A 26921-nucleotide genomic window follows, 5' to 3' on the forward strand; every position below is an offset into this window, starting at 1 on the left:
AAGGCTGGAGAGGGAAGGATAAATATCCCTCTGCAGGAATTAGGACCAAGCTTCTAATGCCTGCAGTCTTAATCAAAAGTCTGTTTGTCTCAACTGAGAGAGATGTGGAGATACTAGCTAAGAGCAGCACTCCCAAATGTCTTAAGGATAGAACAGACCATGCCTTGTGCTGGACTTTTAACTTGCTTTTTGAGGATTTTTGTTTAAAGAAATAGAAGAAAAAAATATTTTCTCTTCTGTCAGGGTGATGTTACATCTAAAAAAAAAAAAAAGTATTTCCTCAGCACTTTATATAGACACTGAAGAAGAGAATTGCTGAAAAAGCAGAGCTTTGTGTCCCTTGGGAAGTTGAAATCCTGGTACCTGAGGAGGCAGGAGGGAACCCCAAATTGTCATTTCACTGTACTCGTTACTTCCCAGATCTAGAACTGTGTTGGCCGTTGTCCTTCTAAACCCTCTGAGACCTCAGCAGCTTCACTCCTGGTGCCTTGAGAGTACCAGAGCACCCCTTAAACAGCAGCTCGTGTAACTGAGTTTGCTTGATGCTGGTGTGACAGGAGGCACAAAATCAGAGTGTAACTGCGTTATCACTATTCATAATATCTTAGCTCTGTCATCGTCATGGCTACATTAACTGTCCTGAAACTGTGAAATGGGTACATAATAATTTTTTCTAAACGCAAGAGTATTGCTGTAACTGGTATCAATCAGAGTTCAGTAAAATGTGATTAAGTAGTTCTTCGTCAACAAAGCAGGTTTTAAACATCCTGATAAGTGTATATTGAAGTTATTTTTATTACATTTCATGATATAAAAATGATGGACTTGCTGCTTAGAGAATGCACTTGTAGTTGGAATTGCTGGCATAAATCTCGGAGAAAAACACAGAGCAAAGGTCCCTGTAGTGTATGTTGAGAAGTCCTATACACTTGACTGTATGAAGTGGACTTACAGTGTGTAAAGGAAATACAGATGCGTTTGGCTTGACTATGGGGATCTGGAATCAGAGAACATGTCTGGTGCTGTGCTTGATTATAATCAATTTAGTGAATAGCAGGTATCTTCTATTTAGAGTGGTATCTAAATTTTCTCGCAAGCTATGTCACTTTTTGTTCTCTGGGTCACAGTCCCCATAGAATACATTTTATCAGTAAATGGCTGCTGCAAAATTGAAAATACTTCTGTGTATTTGCATTGCTGTAACGTCACGGAAGGAGACCACTTCACAGTGCTGACCTCTGGCAACGTGGGTTAAATTGCTCTTTCTGAACAGGTGCTATTAGGCAGTTAATTTTCAAGTTTGCGCAGTAGTCCTTGTTTGTTGCTTACAGTGATGCTAGCTGAATTGCCCTGAGTACGTAGGTTGGTAATGTTTCTAAATGTGCTCCTCTTTGCCCAAAGTGGTTTTCGCTTTCCATGTGGCTGAACGATGAGATTCTGTTTGGCAAATACAGTGCTTTTCCTGTCCAGTATTGGAAACACTTGAGACTCTCACTTGCTAGGTAGGCTTTTTGTTTGTTTGTTTGTTTGTTCCTTAATTCTGGAACCTTCCAGTGTCAACAGCAAGGGACTTGTCTTTGTAAATAAAGATAATTCTTGTATTCCAGAAGTGGCTGCTAAGCAATTTCTTCTCTACCTTACTAATGCTTACACGTTTTCTTTATTAATGCTTACTTTTTCTGCAGTTTCCTTAAGGACTTCCTACTGAGCTTCCTGTTAGACTTCCTTTGCCTTTCTCTGTTTTCCTGTTGCTGTTGAGGGGCCTTTTTTTGCGACGGCAGTTTTCATTAATGATTTGTTGATCCTTTTCTTCATGATGTGAGACTGAAGCACTGTTAAACCTCATAGCACCCCACTGCCACTTCCCTGTCGCCCTACCCCAGGGTAGTAGGGTTGCATAGAGGAACACAGACAGAGACCGTTTGCTTACCCTTTCCTTCCCCAACCTCTGGGACTGCTGCAAGCAAAAGCCTCTCTCTGACTTTCTCCTCAGACTTCTGCAATTAGAGGTTTCTACTCCCCCGAAAACATTTTTTCAGATACTTAAAGAGATTTAATCAACAACAGAAGTGATTCCAGCCTAGCAGGGAGGTGAATGTTGCAGCCTTGCTTTCAGGGTTTCTTCCATAAGCTTACCTGACTCTCTGCCCCTTGCATCTTCCAGCCTTCTCCACTCTCCACCAGGTCTGCCTGGCTTGGTTGTCGTACCCAGGAGCCCGTCACTGTCCTCCTTCCGAGCTGCCAGCAGTATGCTGTTCCCCCACGGCAGCAAACTCTGAACATAATAAGTTCGGGGAGGGTTCCCCCTCTCTTAATGAGATTCAACCTCACTTGATGATTATCAGCATGGTTCTGCTGAAACAATCTGCGAGCAGATGGCAAGCTCAGGTCTGAAGCCTGAGAGATACTGATATCTTGAGAAAACTGAAGGTAGTCCTCTCAGCCTTGCCATCAGTTCAGCCTGTCTGCAGGCTTGTTACAGGTGGGCATGATTTTGCGTATGTACAGGCTGTTAGCCCTTCTTTTAGCAAAATAAAAGTTAGAAACGAACCTTAAGTATTATGGATGAGACTACTAGCAGATGTGTGAAGAAACAATCTGGTGTACATTCCTCTGCAAGCTTTAACTCACTTATTTGTATATGATTCATTTTGATAGTTGCTATTGCTTGTTGTATATGGCAGATAGGGGTAATGTTTAAAAAGCTTTTTTTTTTTTTGCTTGCTGCCCATTTAAATCTTAAAAATTATCTTACAAAGCTCAAAAAACATAGCTGTGCTACTGTCCAAATGTAAATATGCTGTCATACCTTCTGATAGCAAACATAGTTACTCAAACTTGCGAAGGGGGTTTCTTAGTGGTTTTAAATAAGGCACGCTGCTTGCTAGCACATCTGCTTGTGCTCTTTCTTACTGAACTGCATCTTGATTTAGCCATTGCCCTCCCCTCAACTCATTTCATGAGATAAATATTGTGTTGTGAAATATGAAACTGCATAACTTTTTTTTCCCCTTTGGTCATAGTCACACCCACTATGTGAAACTAGCCTGTTGTAAGTACTTATAGCACAGCCCTATTAATTTAAGGAACTGATTCATCACACTGTGTTGCTTGCTCAGCTATTCAAAGCTGTTGTAATAGTGTTCCTTTACTTACCTCTCTATCCTGGCAGCCATGTTGAGCCTGTTCTGGTTCAGTGTTTGCCTGCTGAGCTAATTGACAGGACCCAGGAGCACACTGAAATGGACTGAAAGATTTAGAACCAATATTAATTATTCTCTTTCCAGCCTTGCAGCTAAAGGTGATGTGGATGGGCTGCGTGCCTGGTCCCTAGCTGGTGCAGACCTGGAACAAACTGGCTACGATGGCCGAAATCCCCTTCAAGTAGTAAGTGTGCATACGGCTGTACTCTGTATGACGTGCTAGCTGTGTGAATAATACTCCACGCAGTCGAATAAGATTAGTTTGGGAAAAGTAAACGCTGCTTTGGGGACTATAAACTGGATTAGAGTTTGTTACAAACTCAAGTCTGGTGCTGTTCCGAAGTAATAAATTGTTGCAGCCAGAATTTTCTCATCTATGTCAGAGGAATTAAAATTTAAATTGGATTTTAATTATTTTTGTGGTAACATATTCTTACTTCCCACAAGTAAGTATTTGCATGTCCTGGTGCACAGGATGGCAGGATTTATTCATGTTTCTACTTACAGGCAGAGGCTACAGGGCGTAAGGAGGTTCTTGACTTCCTCAGACAAAAGCAGTAAAGAAGGTAAGATCTCATTTTTAAGTGCTAGGTTTCCAAAATGTACGGATCGGCACATACACGTAAGAAGGGAGATTTAGGATTTAAGCCCTAGTTCACCCTGGGGCATCTGGGTTCAGCTGCTGTCCCTGCCTGAGTTTCTGAGAGGACTCTGAGTACTTTAAACCTCCTTTGTGGAGTGGGGCGAATGTTTATTCCTCTTTCTGCCTGAGCCTGGAAGTGCTTTTTGATGGTGTGTTCTGCAGTGTGGTTCTGAACTTGGTTGGGAATCTAAAGCTACCAAAGTAAAACCACTGAGGGCAGCAACGTTGTGTTCTGTTGGCTTTTGCAATAAACTGCCCCTGCCTGGCCTGCATTAGAGAGGGAAGGCGTTTTACTGGGCACCTCGCCAGGCGCAGTTTTCAGGACGCCATGCTCACAGCACAGGAGCATACCCTTCTCCGGAGAGCCACGAGGCGATGGCAGCCGTTCGGCGCACGGCCTCCCGCTCGGAGGGTGCTACTGTGGTCCCTGCAGCATTCCCACCTGCGCTCTCACTCTGGCTTCTAACGGCGCACCGTACGCCAGCCCGTCTTCTAGCGTGACGTAGTCAACCACCACGGGAAACGCGGGGCCGGTTGTTGGCAGACAGGAGTTAGCTGCACTGCAGAGGTCGGCTGCAGCAGGCTCCCTTTTTGCCGAGGGCTTGCGTCCCCCCGGGCACAGGGCAGTGCCATGGCCTCTCTCATACTCACACTGTAGATCGATCCATCTGCCTGGTTGTCTCCGACACAGATTCCTGGCATGACTCTCTCTTGTGCTGCTGACGTACGAGGGGTGTTTCCACGTGAGGCGGGTGCGAGCGTCGTGTTCAAAGCATGGGATCCGACAAGTCTTTCTATAGGAAACTTGTCTGGGCGTCTGGCCTTCTCCAGTGCTGTGCTGTGACTGGAGATGTTTAAAACACTTGCCTTTCATTTCTCAGAATTCCTTTCTGATACGATATGTTGTTGACTTAGGTATCTCTTCTCCAGTATATTGGCAAGTCTAATACTAATTCAAATATTGCGAGAAGATGATCTCCTTTACTTAATAAAATTAACACAAAATGTAATTAAAAGTTTTGCCGCATCCGTGGCCACCTTGCCACTTGTGTGTCCCAATTGATCAATGCGAGTGAATTCATTTGTACGTAAGTGGGGAACTGCAACTGGCAAAATAGCATTTTTTCATCACTGTGTACTGGCCTAAATGAACATAGGACAGAATCAGGCATTTTTTACTTTCCTGTAAGGTGTGGGGGTTTTCTTTGGTTTTAGCTGATATAAAGGGATCAGATATAATCACGGTCTTGAGCATTAAAATGGAAGTTTGCCAGTGTCCAGGATGAAGACGCTAAAAATACCTTCAGAATGTGGATTATGTTGCAAAGGGATTTCCATTTTCAGCAAAATATGTCTGCCAAAAGTCACTTTTCTTTTGTGAGTGGGGAGTGAGTGTGTTAAATCTTCAACTCCTATATGGATCATCTCTTAATTCCTTTGGACTGAGCCACCAGTAGTGTAGGCAGCCTGAAGGAAGTCTTCAGTACCACAACTTGCTTGGCAGTCTACAAGGTAATCTCTTCTCAGGAAGGTTTTGGATACTGCCTAGTTCTAAACATGCATTTTCTCTTTCTCCAGAGGCTGTAGAAGATGGTGTTCCTCTTCGAAAATACCAGCTTTGAACGTTATTGGTATTAAGCAGTTACAGGAGGAAAAGAGGAAAGGAACACCGGTAGCTGCACTTGGAGCATACAGGAAAGCTAGAGCTTGGAAATATTCTTAGGATCGCATTAAGTTCTTACTGATTTTTTCTAAAAATGATTTGCAGCTTTAGCTTCTAATCACTTTTTTTGAAAAGACATTTATAAACAAGCAAGGCTGGAATGTATTGCCTTTACAAATTCTGTTTCTAAAGAGGCCTTTTGAATCTTCTTATGTTAAATCAATAAGAACAATATTGCAGGTGTAGCAAACAAATGCTGTGGCAAATTCATACCAAGAAGAAACAGTGGATCGTGCATTTCTTGGTTTCAACTAATAAATCTCTGAGGAGCAATTTTAGTTCCACTTTGTCTGGTTGGTGTTTTTTTTTTTTTTTGCAACGGCTTGGATCACTTCAGTTGCAATTACAGCAATTGTGAGTGTCAGTGCAAACAATTGAATCAGTCATGGGCATCTGCCTGCAGTTGTGTACTAATCTTCACCAATGTGTCTCTATAAAACCTCACTTAAAATGAGTAGGAGGCAGATGCCATAAAGCATGTTTGTGGGACAGTCTAAGTGAATTGATTGTTTTGTTTCTAATAGCATCTTTCCCACATCCTGACCGGAATATAATCAAGATTGCTACATGCTGGACACATAATTCTTTGGACTGTAAATGTGATCTCAGTATTAACAGACCCGAAGTTTAAAGTCCCAACACTTTCAGACTAAAGAAAAAAAGCAATATATATCTTTCCAGCTGCGTCCGCCCTAGAATATGTAAATGTTGAGAATACTTCAGGCAAATGCATATATTGGAGATGGCAACTTTTAATTTCACCTACAGCTTCTGCAATAATCTATGTGGATTTTCTATCTGCTTCATCTGGAGGGAATCTTTGAAGTGCAGATAGTTTTTTCTTTTTCCTCTTTATGCTCTTCAACCTTCCCACAGCTATTCTTATCATGGAGAAAAGCTGCATGGACTACTTGCTGAGCCTGCTAGTATTAAAAGATTCCCAAGGTATGTGGCATATCAGATCGCCCTAAAACAAGGTAACTGTGCATGTGGTCTGAGGAAACACTGTATATGCTCCAGTTAAAAACAAAACAAAAACATAAAAATGCCTGATTTTTCTTTTTTTAATTTGGTGAGTAGTGCACCTCTTCACTATGGCCACAAAAATTACAACTATGCAGTCTCATTATTAAATAATTGATGTTACATATCAATAAACATGCTTTAGATTGAATAAAACTAATACAGAATTAAGTAAATGAGATTTAACATCAAAAATCAGACTGCAAATTCATCACTTTTTTGGTATCTTAGCTGCATATACATAAAGGTGATGTATGTAACAACGTAATGTTTGTGAACGTTTTTACGATCAGGAGAAAAACCATGCCCAGGCTCTTCCTCCTACAGTATTTAGACCTACTACCTTAACTCTTGCCTAGTCAGTAATCTAAGAGTTGATGCACTGAACTAGAAAATCCCGTGATAAACTTCTCTGCAAGTGACTTTCTTGGGACTGGAATATTTAATTTTATTTTTTTAATGATTCTCAAATCCAATAATTTGTCCATAGCAGCATCCATTCATTATTTCTGTACCAGAATGACTGATGGCAACATATACAGAAGCATCAGTATTTTCCTTATAGTTTTCAATAAGGGCTCATCTAATCTGCAGAAAACTTTCTAAACAATAATGTTCTTACATTTCCAAAATACAACATCCGTCTGAAGTACAAAACATGCTTTCCTTTTCTTTTCAACAAAGAATGATAGTCTGGTGTGAATTACTGGAATAATAGGTCTCAAGAGTAAAACTGAAGGAGAGGGAAGAAAAGAGACTACCATTTTCTTCCTGCATATGAGCCAGGTAAAGACACGAAGGACAACATTTAGAAATGTGATTCAGTAGGAAAACTTTTAGTTAGAAGCTCCTAAAGCTGAAATGAAATAGTTTGGGTCATGTTTACAGCGAGAATAAAGCAGTGTTAGCTTCTTTCTGACAAACCTTGACAGAAATGTATATCCTATTAAGGTGTTATCTTGCATAAAATAGCATTCCTGCAACTTTCTAGAAAATTTGCCATTTGCCTTATAAATAGGCCAGTATCTAACAAATGTTTTAATGACAAATGTATGAATGCAAATTTAACATTTATCTGGGGCAGAACGGCATCCCTAAGTCAAAATTTCCTTCAAGATCTCTAACAGTCTACAAGTGTTAAGAGAAACTGTGTGTAGGGTGCTGTGATTAAAAAAGTGGCAAGAATCCCCCAGTCAAGGCCAGAAACTTCAGCTCTTGATTCAGTGTCAGGGACGAACTTCAATAATGCTTTCAAGATCCTGTGTTTGTCTTGTCTGTCTGTTACATCCTTTGCTCTGTGCAGTGAATTTAATAATCATAATTATACTCTCCATGATAACTCACAGTCTTATGATGAATCTATTTGTGTGTAGAAACCCTTAAGCTTTACATAGTTATTGGTCAAAAGCAAAATCTTAATATTAGTAAGGAATGAAAATTGTACCTATTTGTTTCAGTTACTGTAAGCAGCTGAGTGTCTTTCACGCTAGACATTCCAGGGGCAGCTTAATTTTTTTAAACATCCTAATTTTTCTCCTTCAGATCATCCCTGAAAAGATCAAATACACTCTTCTTTTTATCCAGCCATCTTCTGCTTGGTAAAAGTTTGCAGATGAAGCTGCTTTACGGGGCTGTTACAAATTCAAACACGCTCATTCTGTTGCCAGGTCTAGCTGCAGGTCCATTTCATAACTTCTCTAACAGCTGTAACATGATGTCCATGATGTCCGTGATGTCCATGTACCCTTTCATATCTACATCCAATTACAGTTTGTTAGATCAAACACATACTGCCCGGATTATCTGCAGATCTGTGCTTGATATCTGATACACAGTACACATTGGAATAGCATGGTAAAAGCTGGATAAAGTTAGGTTTTGCATTTTTTCGGCATAGTAAAGCTTGTGATGTTTTTTAGTACCAGTTTTTAATGCTTATGGGAACATAAAGATGACATTTCAGTTTCTGTTAGAAAACAGCGGTGGCTCCCATTCTTGTCCAGCCTCACCCTAATAACGCACGTGTTCAGGCTGCAGCTTCCTGATTTCCGCAGTGACTGTACCACAGCAAAAGGGCATAGTGTAAAATCTGAGACTTATAGCTGCTGCACAAATGTTGGATTTGTTTCCAGTGTTGGATCTGTTAAGTTGCTTGGATGTTCTGGGAATTGATGCTGGGCCTGGAACCTCTGCTGCCTCTCCACGGAGGAGACGCTATGAATGCCTCCTGTAAAAGTCAAACATTACATCAATTCTACAGCTTTCTTCACTTGAAAGACAACACCCAGCTTCCACTTTGTTTCTTTTTCCTAATGATCCAGCTAATACTGCCAAGGGATAAGGACTACTTGGCCTATGTCAGCACGTCCCTAACACTGTAGAAACCAGAGATTTGCACAACTAAAATGTCCAAGTTCCTGTCCGATTTGAGTTACAACTTTCCTTTCCTGAATGCAAAACACTTTCTTTCGCTCTTACTGATGTCTGAAAACATTAAGTTTCTGTTGGGAGATTCTCTTATAAAACTCTTGTGCTGGAAGGGCATTCTTAATTATTTGAAAAATCAGCATGTGCCATCTCTTATTGCATGTCATCTTGGTAAACTGTTAACATCTGTCAAGGCTGGCTGACCCACTGACAGATTGACTGTGTCTGATCAGTACTTGCTCAATTAAATCAGCTGTTCAGCAAGGCTTCAGTATCTGCTCATTCTTCTTAAATTGCTAAATAACTCCACTTCTGCACATCTTAACTTAGAATTACTACACTATAGCATGTCTCAGTTGTCTCACACAAGGGTTTTGGTGTTCAGCAATAAGTGATAATGAAATCTCTCATCTGGAACTAAACCCCTTTATCCTCCTTGAATCAGAGCTTCTTTATTTGCAGTCTTCTGAATGGTGTGATCTACTGGGATTCTTCCAAAAAAGATTGTGATTTAGTTGGAAGATTCCTCCATTTTTAAGGCAGGTTCAAGTAGTGAAATGACTAAGGAGGGAAATTTATCCCTTGTACATAGAAGACAAAGTGCGCCCGGTTCCACTTACACACAAAACATTAACAGACCCATAGCGTGATCAAATTCCACCATAGGTGTAATCCCCTTCTTCAGGTACCTGTGTTGATCCCTGCACAGGACCTACCACAGTAGTGTAAGAAATAAAGTGCTTTTAGTTTCCAACAATGCAATTTGTTAGATCACTGAGATAAACCTGAAGTAATCGTATGATGGGTGAAAACGAGAAATTATAAAGAACCAATCAAATGTGTGTAGGATATGTCATCACAAGCATTGCTGATACGTTTGTGTCTCTTCCAAGCAGACTCTATCAGCAGTATAATCATCTTCTAGACTAGTAAGACTAGTCTTTCCATGATTCCTTAACAATGTTTTATGACACTGTGGTGCTTGACTGCATGGTTGTAACAACACTTTCATTTTAGTGACTCTTTTAGAAAAGCTACTAATGTAGAAAGCTTATAAGACATGTAAAATACTCTACTGAACCATACAAATGAACCTGTGGGACTCAAATGTTGCCATCTTAGATAGTCCATGAGTCAGAATAAAATCTGGTACTACCAGATTTATTATTTGTGCAAAGTGTCTACCTGAAAATTACTTTAGGAACTTCATTAGGCATACATTTGTTTACCTGTGATCAGGTGAATGGGAAGAGGCAGAAAGCTGCATCTCAGAAGTGTGGCTGAGACATGTATCCTGAATCATAGCAACAAAATGAAATGTCTAGTGTAAACCGCACGGAATAGCACTACTTCATGTGGCTCTGTTTGAAAGAGTTGATACAAATCTCATGGTCAAAGGATTTGGTCCTTGATGTCCAAATCGATGTCGTTGTCTCTGACCAAAATTGCTGCTCGCACAACAGGAGGATATAACAAATGGGGACCATGACTCTTGACAGGCTCAGTTGGCAGGGAAGAGGCAGTGCCCCTTTCCCCCTCGCCCAGCCCTGCCCAGGTTCGCCTGTTCGGGCACGCTCAGCTGGTGCATATCTCGTGCACTCCCACTGGCGTTTCGAGCTCCACACCAGCACCTCCCTCCCACTCCGGGATGCTGCACATCAGAGAGAGATGTCAGCCAAACCCATGGGAAGGTGCCAACCAACAACATCCTGCAGCTTCGCTCCACAACCTCCTCCGTACATAGGTGCTGCCGGGCTTCAGCAACGCGTGACCTGATGCGTGACACGTTGCACAACCAGACAGGAAAAGGCCGAGATATCATTCTCTGTCTTGCAGCAGCAATAAATATCACGACAATAAACACTCTCTCAAGCCACGATATTCCTTCATGTCTTCTCAGCTTCAAAATGGGACCAGAGGAACGGTGGCCAGGGGAGACGTTACCTGGCCAGAACTGCCTGCTTAGTAGCATATGCAGCATTTCCGAGTACGGATGAGCCCCGTTAATTACATGTTTATGTGTGCAATAAATGAGTTTCTTCTGTAGTGCCATCCTATTAGGCTCTTGTGCTTGGTGTTCAACAGTCACAGACCCCGGTTTTAAGAGCTTACAAGTGAAATTAGATGAGACTCCACGCAGTGAAAGGTTGTAAGAAAGGGGCAAGAGAATGACAATAATGTTTGTTTACATCAGCTAGTAATTTCTACACCTTGATTTCCAACTATTTAACATCAAATGGTTAATGATTAGCATAGAAGGGGAATGACAGTCCTGGCATTCAGTAGCAATGGTTACATACAGCAAAGAAAAGAATTTTAGGGTGAAAAGAAAGGAATCTTAATGGCAATCTTCTGCTGAGAGATAAGGAGTTATCACAATTAGAACAGAGTTGTAAATTAATCCTGTCATATAGAATCATAGAATCATAGAATGGTTTGGGTTGGAAGGGACTTCAAAGATTATCTAGTTCCAACTCCCCTGCCACAGGCAGGGACACCCTCCACTACACCAGGTTGCCCAAAGCCTCATCCAACCTGGCCTTGAAGACTTCCAGGGATGGGGCATCTACAACTTCTCTGGGCAACCTGTTCCACTGCCTCACCACCCTCAGAGTGAAAAACTTCTTCCTTATATTCCATCTAAATCTCCCCTCTTTCAGTTTAAATCTATTGCCCCTTGTCCTATCATTCCATGCCCTTGTAAAAAGTCCCTCTCCAGCTTTCCTGTAGGCCCCCTTTAAGTACTGGAAAGCTGCTATAAGATCACCCCGGAGCCTTCTTCTCTATGCAAGAAGCTGCTGTGCTGGGGAGATTCTCTGAAGGTGATGCCTGTGCGTGAATAATGACACTCGCATCTTTCAGGGTGGGCAGCTCCCTTCCTGAATATGTTTTGCTGTGGATCTTTGTGACCAGGGCCCAGTAAAAGTGGGATTTTGATGCATCAAATTCTTTCTGTGGCACAGCTGAATTTCCAGTTCTCACTGAAGGGTCAGTTTTGGGGGACATGATTCCCTGCACCCTTGAGGCAAGACGTCCAGCAGAGATCTCTGCTGTGTCCCGTAGAGCTCCAGAGCTTCAGGACAAAGATGACTGACAGTTATCTCTGCTGACCGGTGGAGTGTGATGCGAAATAAGTTTATTTACTCAGACCACTTTGACAAAGCTCTCTGCCCACAACTGTGTCACCATTCACCACTGTGGTTTGGAAAGTTCTACATTCAAGGACATAAAACCAGAAATATGAGATGTTGCTAAAAACTACGGTGCTACTTCAGTGCAAAGTCACACTCTGACTCTGTATCTTCAATTGCTTGAACCAGCAAATACTCAGGCAACCTCAATAGATGGTCAAATCATTAGTAATTACTTCCTTTCTGATGGCTTTATGGGACAGGACACATAATTCTGCTAACTCTGAAAAAACAGCTGGTTGGTGAACGTGAAAAATAAAGTTGGTACAAGGTTTGTGATGGCTATTACAATTAAGCACTGCAGTCAACTACAAAGTTCTTAAAGCACACTTAGTACACAGCAGTTAATCTTAATTATGAATTGCTTGGCTGAAATGTTCAGAAAAAGCTAGTGATTTCAAGTGTCAGCTTCCGGGGTCTAACCTGAACCTTAATGGTAGAATAAAAGGTGGCTGGCATTTTGTGAAAGTCAGCTCTTCTCATAGTCTGTATGGTCAGGCGCCTGAGAAGTGAGGCACGCAAAATTAATGGTCATGTCAAAATCATGTTAGCTGGCTGTTTAATTTGTATTTTTATTTCAAATTTAAAAAAAAAAACAACAACGAAACACAAAACATCACAAAAAAAAAAAAAGAGGAGAAAGGAGAATTGATTGTGAGGAGAGGAAAAAAAAGTAACCAAGAGACCAAACTTTCCTCAAATTTGGTAAAATTACTACAGAGATTGTTTATCCAGAGTTGATTGCAAAACAGGACTTGGTGGATGCCATTTCTCATACACACATCTCCGACTGTCATCTCAACGCTACTGCTGTGGCTCCCACGCTTCCAAGTGGAAAGTCATGGCAAAGTATAACCTACACCAGGACTGCAGAAGTACCTCCTCATTGTTTGCAATCTGCTTCTCCTAATGTTTTTTAGGGCTCCTACCTCTGGAGTTGAAGCTTCTCCTTAATATCAAGGTCTCAACGCAGAGGCTGATGGATTTCCCAGGACACATCAGCTTGACAGCTCACACAGCATCTCTGCAGCACAAAGATTGCTTTTCACCTTTTTTCTTTCTTTTTTTTACACCTGATGATGCACAGGTAATTGTACCCACTGATCCAGCATCAAGTGTTCAAAGCCCTGAGGTCTCCTTATTCCAGATGGGTTATTAAAAGAAACAACATGTTTAACAATGAAATCGAAAATTTGAAGTAGAAAGCAGAAAATTTACGTTGTTATTTACTGCTAACTATTGTGCTACTGTATACAGACAAAGCTTGACTTGAAAAATTCTCCCAAAGAGGGAAAAAGTACATTAATTTGTATAATGTAATTTACACAGTTAACTGCTGGAATGAACAAGATGTTAAATCAGAGAAGGAAAATGGTGAAGTGTGGTATTACAGGCTAAAGTGGTATGTAACCTCTAGTGCTCAGGGATGATGAACTGTCTGTTTAGACAGAGCATATGAGAGAAAAACTCCTCCTGTTCAATTGGTAATTTTGGGTTTAATCAAAATTTTGTGCATACAATGGTAGCATTTTCCAATAAAATGTGAATTCTTAGCTTCACATGAAGCCGTTATCCATATTTTAATGTCCAGCATGTCTTTATTAATTTAACTACTGAATGGCAACCCCCCCAATCTTTCTAAGAGTTCTTGGTTGGAAAAACATCCCACCCCATCTTATTCCTCTATAGATCACTTGATGTTATTTAGGCAATAATCTCAAAAGGCTTCCTGTTTATGAGGAAACATTAGGCCACCTCTCAAGGTGTTCATTACTGTGAAACAAATTACTATCAAGCCACTATTATGCTCCTATGTGACACGTAGTGGGCTGCTATATTGACAAATGAGTTTGAACCAACTAAAGTAAACAAGAAGTTGCTCCATCAGTGTTTGCCATGAACATATGAAATGCTGATTTCCCAGGGTGGGAGAAAATCCACTTGCACAGTTGTTTTTTTTTTGTTTATCAGGCCAAAGAATATGACAGGTACTTTACAGGACATGTCAGACTCCAGGTCTTTGCTTAAGAAACTTCCACCAACTTAATTTTAGGTGAGCAAGTATTAGCAAGAATAGCAAATAAGTAGGGGGATGATGAGGAAGGTAAAAACTATAAGCCGGGAAATGGCAAGCTCCATGTCCAGGCTTAGTTTGCACGCTGGATTTATTTTATGTTTAGAATTGTCAGATAAAACATGTTGTAGTACAAGGAACAGTAGTTTGGGTTGTCCCATGCCCTTCCACAGTATTACCTGTGGAATAAGGTATTGGCAGGAAAGTATAGGGACCTTTTGCCAAAGGAGTGTGGGGATATCAATGGATAACAATCATAGCACCTCCCAGTAATTTTTCACAACATTATTTTTTCAAAGTAGAACCTCCTTGAAATACAACCTTCTTCTCGTTACCAGAGCATTCATGATCTTCCATATTCTGCCATGCAAACAGCACACCCTTTTATGTCCTCCCACAAGCTTACCCTTCATCTTTGCCTCCTCCCAGGCCAGCTCTTTGTCTCTCACAATCACCCCTGGCATTATGCGTCCTTTTGTGCGGCCCTCTTTGTTTGACACTATGAGTTGATGAATATTTGCTTCCCCCTTCCAAGAAAAACTCCACCTGCTCTACAAGGTGCTCGAGCCACCATGTTCCACGTTACAGTGTGCTGCTCCTCCAGGTTTCTTTCAGGGGTGACAATGCAATCACAACACTCTCGACATCTAGTGCGATGACCCTATGCTGGTGGGAAGCACAGTCCTTGTTACTGGGTTTATGCCCCTGGACTGCAAACAAGTTCAGAATCAATTCTATTATTTCAATGCTTCAATCACCTTTTGTACCTTCACAGAGGAAGAACAATTAATACATGGCTTATCCTTGCAAGGTGCTATCTGTCCGTTTCTACTGTTAGGCACCTCTACTCTTCTACATTTTAAAGCCTCCAGCCTGTTCTGTGGGACTCTACCTAGCTAAGAGAGGCAGCAGAATGTTAACTTTCTTTATTTTATAATTGGGAGTGTATGGGTGAGAAACAGAACTTACCTAATAATTACATAAATAAAGTAAATGTACGTTTGCCCAGTGCTCTCTAATATGTAAGTTACTAAAAAAGTACATTTTTCATACTAGTGACCTGAGGGAACGTATACATCGGCTAGGTGGATCCCTTTTGGCCAATAAATTTCACCCTAGCCACCCCTTACATACCCCTTACAAAGAAGCAGAAGAGACCATACTTCTTTTATTATATTATTCTCTGAAAAAAAAAAAAAATCAGTAAAGGCACCATCACTTATTAAAAAAAAAAAAAAAAACAAAGCAGAAGATGCAGGAAAGCATCCTGCCTAAACCTCACACATGTTCTTGTACCTCTGTTCCCCCTGGCTGCCTGAGGCAATTCCCTACTTAGGGCTCCGAGTCCCTCTTTAGGGGCCATCAGCCATGTGTGTCTGAACCTGGAATAGAACAGCAATGGGAGCCATGGGGAGTAGGTGTCTCACCAGTGAAGTAGTGGGTTCTGACTGGTTTAGCTGGAAAGGGCTTTTGCACACAGTTAATATGGATGGCCGAGTTATTATTTAGCTGAGTGGTATTGTGGAACCATGGGCGTGGGTGTGGGTGTGAGTTCATGTTTGTCAGGGGCAGGAGAGAGTTGGCAGTATAGTTAGGGAGGGATTATCTATAGAATACAGCCAGTGCAATCATGCTGTGCATGCTGTGTACATCACCGGCAGGAGTGGGAGACCTAGGACACTGTATCATAAAACATTACTCTTCTCACAGCATGTGAAGAGCTGCCTTGCTTCCACAGACTTCCACTGATGCCAAGGACAGAGGTCCTCTTTGAATTAACTCACAAATAGTGCACCCCCTTCTACCCAAGGCAGGTGAATATCCTTTTGGGAGAATGACAATGTCCAGAAAACCGCCATGGATTGGGCTATCCAGAAGAAGGCACAAAATTAACTCCTGAGTTTGAGTCTGAGAGGGTAGAGCAGAAAAGCAGGAGCTGGTTTTACCAAAGTGGACTGAAACGCCTCCAGCCTAGATCCGGGGAGCTTCCTCGGCATGAGGTTTGCATAGGCTCCTAGAGCAACCTGTCTGCTCCTGCTTCGGGTGCGAGCACCACGTTCACACGAGCTGTGCTGGAACAGCTGCTGCATACCCACAAGGGCTTCTCCCTCTCTTGCTGCTCTGCGATGCCTGTATGGGCATTTCCTCCAGGACCAGCTTGAGTCTCCTCTATGTTTTTAAAGAACCAAAGATCATAGGATCTGGAGCCCCAAAATTCATTTGCGGCACTTAGACAGTTCTTTAAACATTTAAAGCACTTTATAAACATTAGTGAAGCCTCATAAGACGAGGTAGGTAAGCATTATCTCTCCTTCTCAAGGTGTGGTGAAGTGACTTGGCGGAGGCCATAGGCTGAGTCACTGGCAGAGCAGGGTTTACCATCCACATCTTTTTGAAACAGTGTCTCCTGGGCTGGCTGGCGAGAGCAACATGCGGTCAGGCAACACAAGCAGCCTGGCACCACCGCCAACTGGCATCCCCACTGCCCCCGTGGGGAAGCCTCCAGTTAGGTGGCCGTAAACCCCATCCTCAGGTGGTAGGCGTGAAGGCCTTTCAGCTCACCCCAACAACATGGCTCAGAAGCCTCGGTGAATTAGGTTTCATTGCTATTCCGTTGATGAAGAGAATAAAATTGAGACAAATTCACTGAAGAAGCCCAAACTCAGAGATGATCGCTCCCGAAGTCATGGCTAAGGGCATGACAATGAGCAAGCGGCCTGATTTTTGGAAGTTCAGGGCGTCCTCCCCATTGGCTGCCCAACACCTCTGAAGATCAGGCCCTTCTTCCCATTTCTGAGCCCTGGCTTCTTAGTCTTGCCTTTCTGAAACCAAGCAGTGTGATCTGCTCAAGGCCGGGAACACTCAGCAGCAGAAAGCGAGCTCCGAAAAGGTGCGGTGCTCCGCAACGGTGACTCCTCCGGTGCCTCACCGGGGCGAACAGCAGGAGGGCTGTGGGGAGAGTGGGGGAAGAGGGGGCAAACCCAGTCCCCTGCACACAGCAGGTGGTTTCTCACACCATTTCCGAGAAAAAAACCCAAACAATCGCTCAGGAGAGTAAAGCCAGCAGTGAACGCTTCCAGGCTGGGGAGGGGTATGCCGTGATACCCTTCTGGAGGGCAGGGCAGCACATGGCAATGCCGCCAGCCCGCACAGGGATGTTGTGGGGCTTTTGCCGATTGCCTTCGGCAGGAAACCCCCTGCCTCTCGGGGGATATCGGCTGGTGGGGAAGCAGGAGCAGGCTGGGCGGGAAATGGCTTTCCTCACCAGGCGTGATGCCACGACGAGCGTGGAGCCTGGGCCAAGGCGGGCGGTCATGCTGCGGCGACGAAATCCCCCAGAGAACGTGACGGGCCGGTTTAGGGCTTTTTTTTTTTTTTTTTTTTCTGCTTTGTTTTGTTTTGTTGTTTTTTACGGCTGGCAGCCAGGCGAGGGGAGCCGGGAGGGTGCCGAGGGCAGGCGGCCCGTCAAGCGGCTCCTGTCAGGAGGGCGCAGGGTGGAGTCTCTTACTCACCTCCCGGAGCCACCTCCAGCTTCGGCGAAACCTGTCGAGCAGTTTTCCCCCGGTGCCAGGGCGGAGGGCGGCCGGGCGGGAGGAAACGCGCCGCCTTGGAACAGGTTTGTCCTTTTCTACCTGCTGACGTTTGGCCGCCCCAGATGATGGCTGGAAACAAAACCGCCCCGTCAGTGCGAAGGCAGCCTGGAAAAACTGGTCGTGTCAGGGGCGAGGGCTGCATTCCTGGCTGCCGCGGCAGGGGACGGCTCATCCACCGCGAGGTACCGCGCGGGTATAAAAGGGCCCCGCACGGCGAGCCGCGGCAGAGGGGCGGCCGCGGCGGGGGAGCGCCCGTTCGTCCCGGGCTGCCTCCGAGCTGGGTCCCCTGAGGAGAATGGCTATGTTGTTGTTGTTCTTTTTAGACTTTTTATTTTTAAAGAAAGCTTGCTGCCGCCAAGCTTTCAGAGTCCCAGCGCAAGGCCAGGGGGATGTTCGCGGGACGGTGGCCATGAGTAAGTGGCGGCGCTGCGTGAGGAGCGGTGCGCGGAGGGCGGGCGGGGGCCGGCGGGCCGGGCACGGCGCTCTCCCCGCGGCGCTGGAGCCGCCTGCCCGCCCGCCTGCCACTCCCGTGTGTTTTGTCTCGTCCTCAGGTCCGTCGTGGCGAAAGGAAGAGCCAAGCCCGGGCCAGGAGCGAGCGGGAAGCGCGTCCCCTGCCCCGCTCCCCCCGCGGACCGCGGCTCCTCAGCCTCCTTGGTGCAGTGGTTCTTAACAGTTCAACAGTTCTCTATCATAATTGTGAAATGTTTAGGACCACTTGACCAGCGAGGCCCGGGCATCGGGCCGGCAGCGGCGGACGAGCGATCCCCCTGGCGCCGCCGAGGACCTGCAGCGCCGGCGACAGAGACGGGCCTGGCCCCGGCCCCCGCCGGAGCGACCCGCCGGAGCGGGGAGAGCCACCGCGCCGGGCCGGGCCGGCGGTGGGGAGAGAGGCGCCGGAGCGAGGGGAGCTGCACGGCCCGGCCCCGCCAGCGCCGGGGGCCGGAGCACCTGGGGCGGGCGGCGAGGAGGGGGAGGCGGCGGGCCCGGAGCGCGCTGTGCCGCCAGAGCCGCCGCTTGCCGTGCTTCCCGCTCGGGGGATGGCAGAGGAATTTCAGTGCAAGTACTTAAAAAAAAAAAAAAAAGTTTTGCATGTACGATGGGAACGGAGGAGCTACTTTTAGAAGGAACAGGTAGGATAAATGCTGCTACAGCTGCTGTCAGCTGGCTGTGTTAGAGGCAGGGTGTCACTGGGTAACCCTTCGCTCTCCTTGATTCCCCTCGTACATGCAGACACAAAGATTAAAAAAATCAGATTGCCTTTGGCTCTCCAGGCTGTGTTCTTCCGAGGCTTCCTACCTTTCCACCGGTAATATATGCAACATCTATTCAGCAATAGCACTTTTTCCTTTTTTGAGTGCACTTTTATTTAGGGCAGTGTAGGCTTTATGCTGTGCTGTTCTGTATTTTCCACGTATACACTTATTGCAGGCAGTTGAAGGATTATCTAGACTTTCTGTCCTAACTTCATTGAAATGACTTTAGAGGGTGTCTGGTTTTAAGTCTGTTGCATTGGTGGCCTGGTTTAAAGGTCTGTGGACCTAATCAAGTTGGATAGACCTTAGATAAAACGCTGCATCTTTCAAAATGTAGCTGAAGAATTTTGAGGTTTTAAAAAGAGGGGGGGAAAAAAAATCTAGAAATGGCTATTCTGCCAACAATTTATTTTTCTTGTAAAAGGATAGGTTTTTAAAGGAGAAGTTCTTCCTACCTTGTGCTTGTTCCTTTCACCCTTATCCCAGGTATCAAGTGGAACTAGATGTGTTAGATTTCTTTTTTTTTTCTTTTTTTTTTTTTTAACTTGTATCTAAATAAAACAGGCAACAGACTACTTCAAAAAACCGGAATTTTACTGCTTTAAATTTGACCAGGGGACCCTTAGTGAACCTGCCTATGTGTATGTTTTAAACCTTAAAAACTAACAAGGTGTATATATGTGTTCTCACCATCAGTTCTGTGGTACTGTGTTTGCTTCAAAAATATGCTGTCTGGCATGAACATGAGGTGTACGATTATAACTGGAGGTGATTCTGCCTTCACTGAAGTCAAGAAGAGTTCTGATGTTGCCTGCAGTCGAGCCGTGATCTTAAGAAGAAGAACTTCCAGGAGAAGCTGGAAATATTTGAAGAGTAGGCAAGCCTGATATGTAAAAATGCTTCTCAGGGACAGCCTAGAAAAAGTATGATTTTTACCTACTGCTGTAACTCAGAACAAGTTAGGCAAGGTTAATTACAACATTAATAGGGTTTAATTTAGCTGGGAGTGAGGGTACAGTGGCTGCTAGCAGTGTTTCTCAAACTGTGAGGCTGGCCTCCTTAGGCAAGCTTACACAAGCCCAAGGCAAATGGAAAAACACACTTTGTCTGGGACTTGGCAAAGGTAGATCCCCCACATCTATTAATGATGATTCCTCATTTGCCAAGGCAAAAATTGAAATGCTCTCCCAAGGAAAAGATTAACGACCTGTCCCACTTAAGGGTCTGATGATTCAATACCATTCTGTCTGGGTTCTAATATATGGCACTCATTATCACAGTCTCTGAGCACCTCCCAAATATTTAAAAAGAAATAACACTAGTGTTCTGCACACACAGTTCTCATTAATTTCAGTGGGTGTTGTGAATGTCTAAACACAGCAGAGCCCTGAAGAGTTGAAAATAGACTTGCAAAACACACTGTGGGTTAGATCCACAGCTGGCTCGAATAGGCACAACACTAACTTGAGTGGAGTTACACTGATTTACACCAGCTGGGATTTGACCCAGTGTTTTACTCTCCTACCACACCTCCAGTTGATAAGTCTGATCCTTTCAGCTGACTGTATCCAAGCTGTCCGCTGGCTCCAGTAGGAATATGAACTATACAAAGCATGGTTTCCTGTTTCCAGGGAATCCTCTTTGCTTTTCTTAGTACAGCTCAAGGTGATGTGTTGGGTTTTTTTTTTTCCTGTGTTTGAGTGCAGCGTGTCCTGAAAAAGTTTGACTGAAACCTGTCTGATAAGGGTAAGAAAAGAGTTTTGTTTTTTTAAGGATAGTGTCAGTCATTCTGGAAGAGCAAACCTGTGGGGGAGGTTCTGCTTACACAAAGACGAGACCTGGATGTTCTGGTACTGGGTTGTCCATGTCAAGACAAGACTCTACTGATTACTTAAAGAAAATGATGTTTCATTATAATCCATGGCTGAAATTGGAGGGCGTCACGTTACTGGAACGTCTGTTTTACATGTGTTTTATTCTGTGCTGTTTTAAAGGTATGGAACCAGGTTGACTGCTAACCATTGTTTTTCCTCTCTCAGACTGGGTGAACTCCTGATGACAGGCTTGTAGTTTTCATAAGCTGTCAGTAAGCATTGTGGAACAAACAAACAAACAAAAATCCCCAGCAAATACGCAGTGAAAACCTCTGGGCAAACAGCCCTTCCTTGTGATATTGTCTAAGCAAAGCAAAAGCCTGAGGGGATGAGGGAGGAGACTCTTCTGCCAAACTTAGTAAAATGTTGCCCTGTAGTTGCAGAGCATGTCTTCAGCTCTTACTATTAACATCTCAGACAATATTCCAGTTTCTTATCATTGGAATCTTGGCCTTTGGATAATAACATTTAATTTTTTTACTCCCTTTTTAATTGAATAGCAAAGGTATTATGGCCAGACTGGAAGCATAGGTGGATTAAGCCTTCTGGTTCCGGACTAACCCCCGGACTAAGGAGATGTTTCTCATTGTCTGCTCTGCCCAGGAACAGGAAGCAGCAGCACGTTTCTCCCTCCCCACCCTTTTCTGTAGGCTGCTGAATGCTTTGGCAGCATCTCTTAGTTTCAGTATACACACGAATACATTGGATGGGATGCTGATTGGTCAGAGATTCGGGTAGCAACACCTAGTGAAGTATGCATTCAAATCAAATTCATGTTTGAATTAAGGAAGGTGTGTTTCGGGTTGCTCTTTCTTTGTCACCTATTGAATAATGCCCCTCTGCGTAGGAGCGATCTGGATATTGGTGCTTCTCAGCTATTGAGTAATGCTGTAATCGGGGCATCTTAGACATCATACTTAGGTTCCTGAACAAGAGGTAGTTGTATCTCTAGAAGTCCTTTAAAAATAACAGTAAAAAGTTGTTCTATGAAAAGCTAATACAAAAAAAAAAAAAATTTCTAGACATCAGTAGAAAACGTTCACAGAGGGTTTATGCTTACCTTCTGGGATAGTACTTGCAATGTTGTTCATACAATAATTTCCATGCTGGGAGACCAGACATCCACCACTTCGAACACCAGAAATTCTTAGGCCTGACCTGACCAGTTGCTTTATTGACCTAGGGGGAAGCAGAGGCTTACCCACTGCTGGCAGCACGAATTAGTGTTAATTGGCATGTTGTCTTCCATTTCTGTGTAGCTATACCAGTTTATCCTAACTGAGGTGCAAGCCTTGAAATTGTTTCTCCCTGAAAGTGATTTTGTGCACAAAACCTATGATGCAGAATGCAGATAATTTTTGAAAAATGTATTTTCCAAGTACAGTTAATTGTCTGTATCAGCAGTAACGGCATCCCTATGAGATAAATGGGGTGACAAAGTCTGTTCTTGATTACAGTGAAGGCATGATTTTTTTGCTAGCCGATTTTTTTGCTAGTCAATTTTTTTCTGGTTCCCTTCTTTGACAAAAATTTATCTGACAACCTGTGATTTTATAATTCGCATGACTTTCATTTTAAAGATGTTCATAGTATACAGCAGCTTGTAGCTGATGAGTGCTGATGATCGTCTCACTAACCAGTTTTTATTCCATCTCTGTCTGGTACAGAGACCAGTGATTACCTCTCCCTTTAGCTTAGATGGCTTCATGTCATCTTTATGATGTTCTTAGATAGACCCATCTCTCAAATAATGTTCTTTACTGGTATCTGGGAATACTAGTAAAGCCAATGCCTTTTGAAAGCACTGATTCCTGCAAGCAAGTCTGGTGAGCTTGTTTTATCTGCTCTTTGAGCTTGTTTCTTTCCCTCCTTTTTTTGTGACAAATTTGGGTCCCAAGGGATGGGGGTGTAGCTGTATCTGAAACTGGCGTAGTGTTTGGCTGATTTACCTTTTATTGGAAGCTTGGATATGATTCACCTGAAAAACCGTAAATATCTAGTTGCCTGAACTAACTTTACGGTCAGTGCAGACAGGTGGCCGTTCTCAGGTGTGATTCATCTCATCGTCTTAAACTGGATGGCTGAAGTAAGTGAGACTAATTCTACCCTAGAAGTACCTGTTTCTTGTAGTTTGCCAGAGAGCAGGGCAACATCACTAAATCAGCCACAAGACCTGCACGTTGTGGACTACAGCAACTCGAACCCCCTTGTGAGTCTCCCTGCAGTCTTAGTCCCATACAAACCCTCTGGCTGTACATGGCTGCTCAGCTCCATCAGTTAGATCCATGTTGTTCCTCAGCTGCAAGGTTTATGTGAATCACCTTTTTTCTTGCTTCCTGGAGTGCAGTGGGAAGCAATTTTTAGAACAACAGGCACTAAAATTAGAAATAATTCAGTGACACTTTTATAGTAGCCGCATGCAGGAATACTCGTTCCATAGTAGTTTAACCTTCACAGTATCATAAAACAGCTGTAGAGCTGTTTCTGGTGTCAAGATGAAATAAAATTATAATAATGTTTAGTTACCACATTTCATGAGTCTTACACAGAGTTATTTCTGCCGGTAGCTTTTTTCCTGGCTCCTTAAGAAATCAGGACTGGGAGAACTGGCCTCAAACCAAAAGCCCCAACTGTCTTTTTGGGTGTGGGTTTTTTGTTTTGTTTTGTTTTGTTTTGTTTTTCCCAGGAACATTGTGCATAGTTGATCTGGATTAATACCCAAAGTGTAGTATATTGGCCTTTTTATCATTTTAGGAGTTTTAATCTGTTCTAGCAAATGTCTTCTTTTCTGGGTCTTGCAGCATAGCTAACTTATGAACCTGTTTGGTATTGATGGTTCCTTAATTGCTCTGGTATTTTTATCCTGAGTTCCTTCTTAGCTGGGTTTGTTCCTTGTCAGCTTGTTTCGTTAGATGGTTTTTGCCCCAAAGGCTCCAGCTTCAGGACTCATGTGATTTAAAGATAACTGGGAATCTTTATTTAAGACAGTTCCTAGCTCTCATTGTGGCAGAAGCATTTGAAATAGTAATCTGACGACACAGAAATGCTCAGAAACTGGTAAACAAATGGAATCAAAGCCATTTTTACTCTCGTGATTTTTGTTGTAGGGTGGGGATGAATGATTCATTATGTCCTCTTTTTTTTTTTTTCTTCATTTTCTTAATGCTTGGAATTGGCAATATTGCATTGTAATAAGGCTCTAAAGATGTTCTCTATTATTATTATGACATCCAAACAGAAAGCCAAATCTTTTCTCTTTCACATGGGCTTAAAACCAGGAAAACACCAGTTATTTGTGTACACTGATGGAACAGAATAAACAAAGAGAAGATACTAAAACTGCTACAATGATCTATGCCTTTGCCATTTCAGGTAAAACCAGTGCTTCCCAATCCCAAATGCTATCTGGCCCAACTTGTGTTTTGCTGATCTCATTACCAGGTCAGAAGGCTTGTGAAGCTTGATTAGTGCATGGAAAAATTACTTTTGGTGGGCTGTTGAGAAGGGCAGTTGAAATTCTGGCAGCAAAAGACCTGGAAGGAGGATGCCTCTGTTGCTTGGGGTTGATTAGCACCTGGCTCCAGGCAAGGGCGGATCTGGAGTATGAAGAAGTGGCTCTTTGCACCACAGCTTTTCTCTCTGCAGTGTCTTGAGCTTCCTTCTGAATTTTCCTCTCAGGATAGGCAGCTTCCTGTGGAGTATGCTGACTTTTGTGGATTATGTTCCTGGGCACTGTAATCTCCCCTGTGGATGAACTGGGATCTAAAAGGTGATTTAGAATTAGAAGGAGAAAGTCTGACAGGATTTTTATTCCAACATGTTCCTTCCACTCCCATTGCAGCCTGTATATAAACTTGCCTCATCAGGCCATGCTCACGTTCACACAGCTTGATGTGGACTCAGCAGAGTTGTGCAGGTTTCTTTGGGGACCACTGTTGGCTTCATACCTCGGCAGCGTGTTGCCAAATACTGAAGGTCAAAGTGGTGGCATCCCAGGCTCCCTCTAACCGGATTCAGATGTAAAATTGTAAAAGGCAGTTTTGTGCTCATGTCAAATCAAAGAATAGTGTTTTATTGTTTTCATAGACTCAAAGCTTATAAGGCCAGAAGAGGATATTCACATGACACCAATTTTAGATGGCATGTGTGAGAGGCTTATCTTCCAGACATCTCCAAAGGGAGGACAGAGGACTGTAGTGAGTCTTCTGGACAGAATCCCCTTTGCTATAGAGGGAGCATAGAAGACAGGCTTAAATCATATGCATGTCAGAGGCAGTGTGAATGCCTTTCATTGGGATAAGCTAGTTCCCTCTCTTGCATAACACTGCTAATAGGATGTCCCTGGAATATTTATGGTTTGGAGTGGAACACATCTTTTACAAAGACGTGTGGTCCAATTGAAAAAATAAGGCAATTTCCAGACTCTCTAAAATAATGTTGTTCACGTCTTCCCTCCCTATTTTTCTTTCCCTAGTAAATACAAACATATTTTTCCTGGCTCTTGTCATGCATTCCATTTTGTAATAAGGGTTTAAAGAAAAAGCAGAGTGACCACACTACTTTAAAAACAGGCACTGGATTTTTATGTTTGTGCAGGCTGTGTATTAAACATCTAATACTCCAAAAGAGGCCAGTGTCTTGCAAAGTCGTGCCTTTCCAGCCCCAAAGCCTAAACTTAGCTCAAAAATCTGTATTTAGACTTAAAAGTGGTCTAGAAAGTCAACTTGTAAGATACTGCACCTTTCAGCCTGTCGGCATCCAGGAACACGGGCACTGCCAGTATTCACTTGTTGTCCAACAGTCATCTCGTCTGGGCTGGTGTCAGCTTGAACCCATACAGCTGTGACTTCAGATGCTATTTAGTGATAGTATAGTGATCTGTGAACTGTGTTTCTATCACAGAGGTTTCAGCCTATGGATATGGCTCCATGAAGCTATGAATTATTATTACTTGGTATTTATTGATCAATAAAAGCAAATACAGAATGTGTTTGCATAAAACTCTTATTTTTTTGTGCGGAAAGAGATAGCTAACCTGGCCTCAGGTGGCTCCTCTGAGAGCTAAATATCAAGTCTTCCATGTACCATGGATTCCAGGAAGAGCATGGATTAAGATTACGGTTATACTTTTTATATGATGTCTCTTGAGAAAATTTCTGAACATAATGATAATAAAATAGTTGTTACCCATCTTCCTTTAAGAGCTGGCTTGGAAGCATGGCTAAGCGCTGTACAGGAGCAACAATTCTTCTGCTGGTAGCAACTGTTCTAACCTGGGACAGAAAATCATTCAGAGACTGAGGAGACACACTGAGGCCACCTCTGGGACCTATGTGCCTGTAAGTATTTTGCCACATTTAGCTATACCAGCACTAATATGACTGAGTGTGGTTTGCATGGCAAGGTTTTGGTAGTGGGTAGTGGAGAGGCTTCAGGGCTGGCTTCTGGGAGAAACTGCTAGAAGCTTCCTCTGTGTCTGATAGAGCCAATGCCAGCTGGCTCCAAGACAGACCCACCACTGGCCAAGGCTGAGCCCATCAGGGACGGTGGTAGCGCCTTTTAGATAACATATTTAAGAAGGCAAAATGTTGCTGTGCAATGGCAATTGCAAACAGAGAGAACAGTGAGAATAAGTGAGAGAAACAATTCTGCAGACACCAAGGTCAGTGAAGAAGGAAGGGGAGAGAGCAGATTCCCCTGCAGCCCATGGTGAAGATCATGGTGAGGCAGATTGTCCCCCTGCAGCCCATGGAGATTAACCATGGAACAGAAATCCACCTGCAGCCTGTGGAGGACCCCATGCCAGAGCAGGTGGATGTGCCTGAAGGAGGCTGTGACCCCATGTGGGACCCATGCTGGAGCAGTCTGCTCCTGAAGGACTGCACTGCATAGAAGGGACCCCAAGCTGGAGCAGGGA

General features: G+C 43.5%; 1 protein-coding gene across 1 annotated transcript in view; it reads left to right on the top strand.

The window, feature by feature from the left end:
* Nucleotides 1–3764, top strand: part of ASPG (asparaginase) — a 46498-nt gene extending 42734 nt beyond the window's left edge. Inside the window, exons 14-15 of the mRNA XM_086613780.1 lie at nt 3288–3387; nt 3711–3764. Of these exons, the coding sequence (XP_086469906.1) occupies nt 3288–3387; nt 3711–3764 (154 nt within the window). The remainder of the gene's footprint in view (nt 1–3287; nt 3388–3710) is intronic.
* The last annotated feature ends 23157 nt before the right edge of the window (nt 3765–26921 follow it).

The sequence above is a fragment of the Tauraco erythrolophus genome, chromosome 6 (assembly GCF_009769465.1).
Source record: "Tauraco erythrolophus isolate bTauEry1 chromosome 6, bTauEry1.pri, whole genome shotgun sequence".
Lineage (NCBI taxonomy): Eukaryota > Metazoa > Chordata > Aves > Musophagiformes > Musophagidae > Tauraco > Tauraco erythrolophus.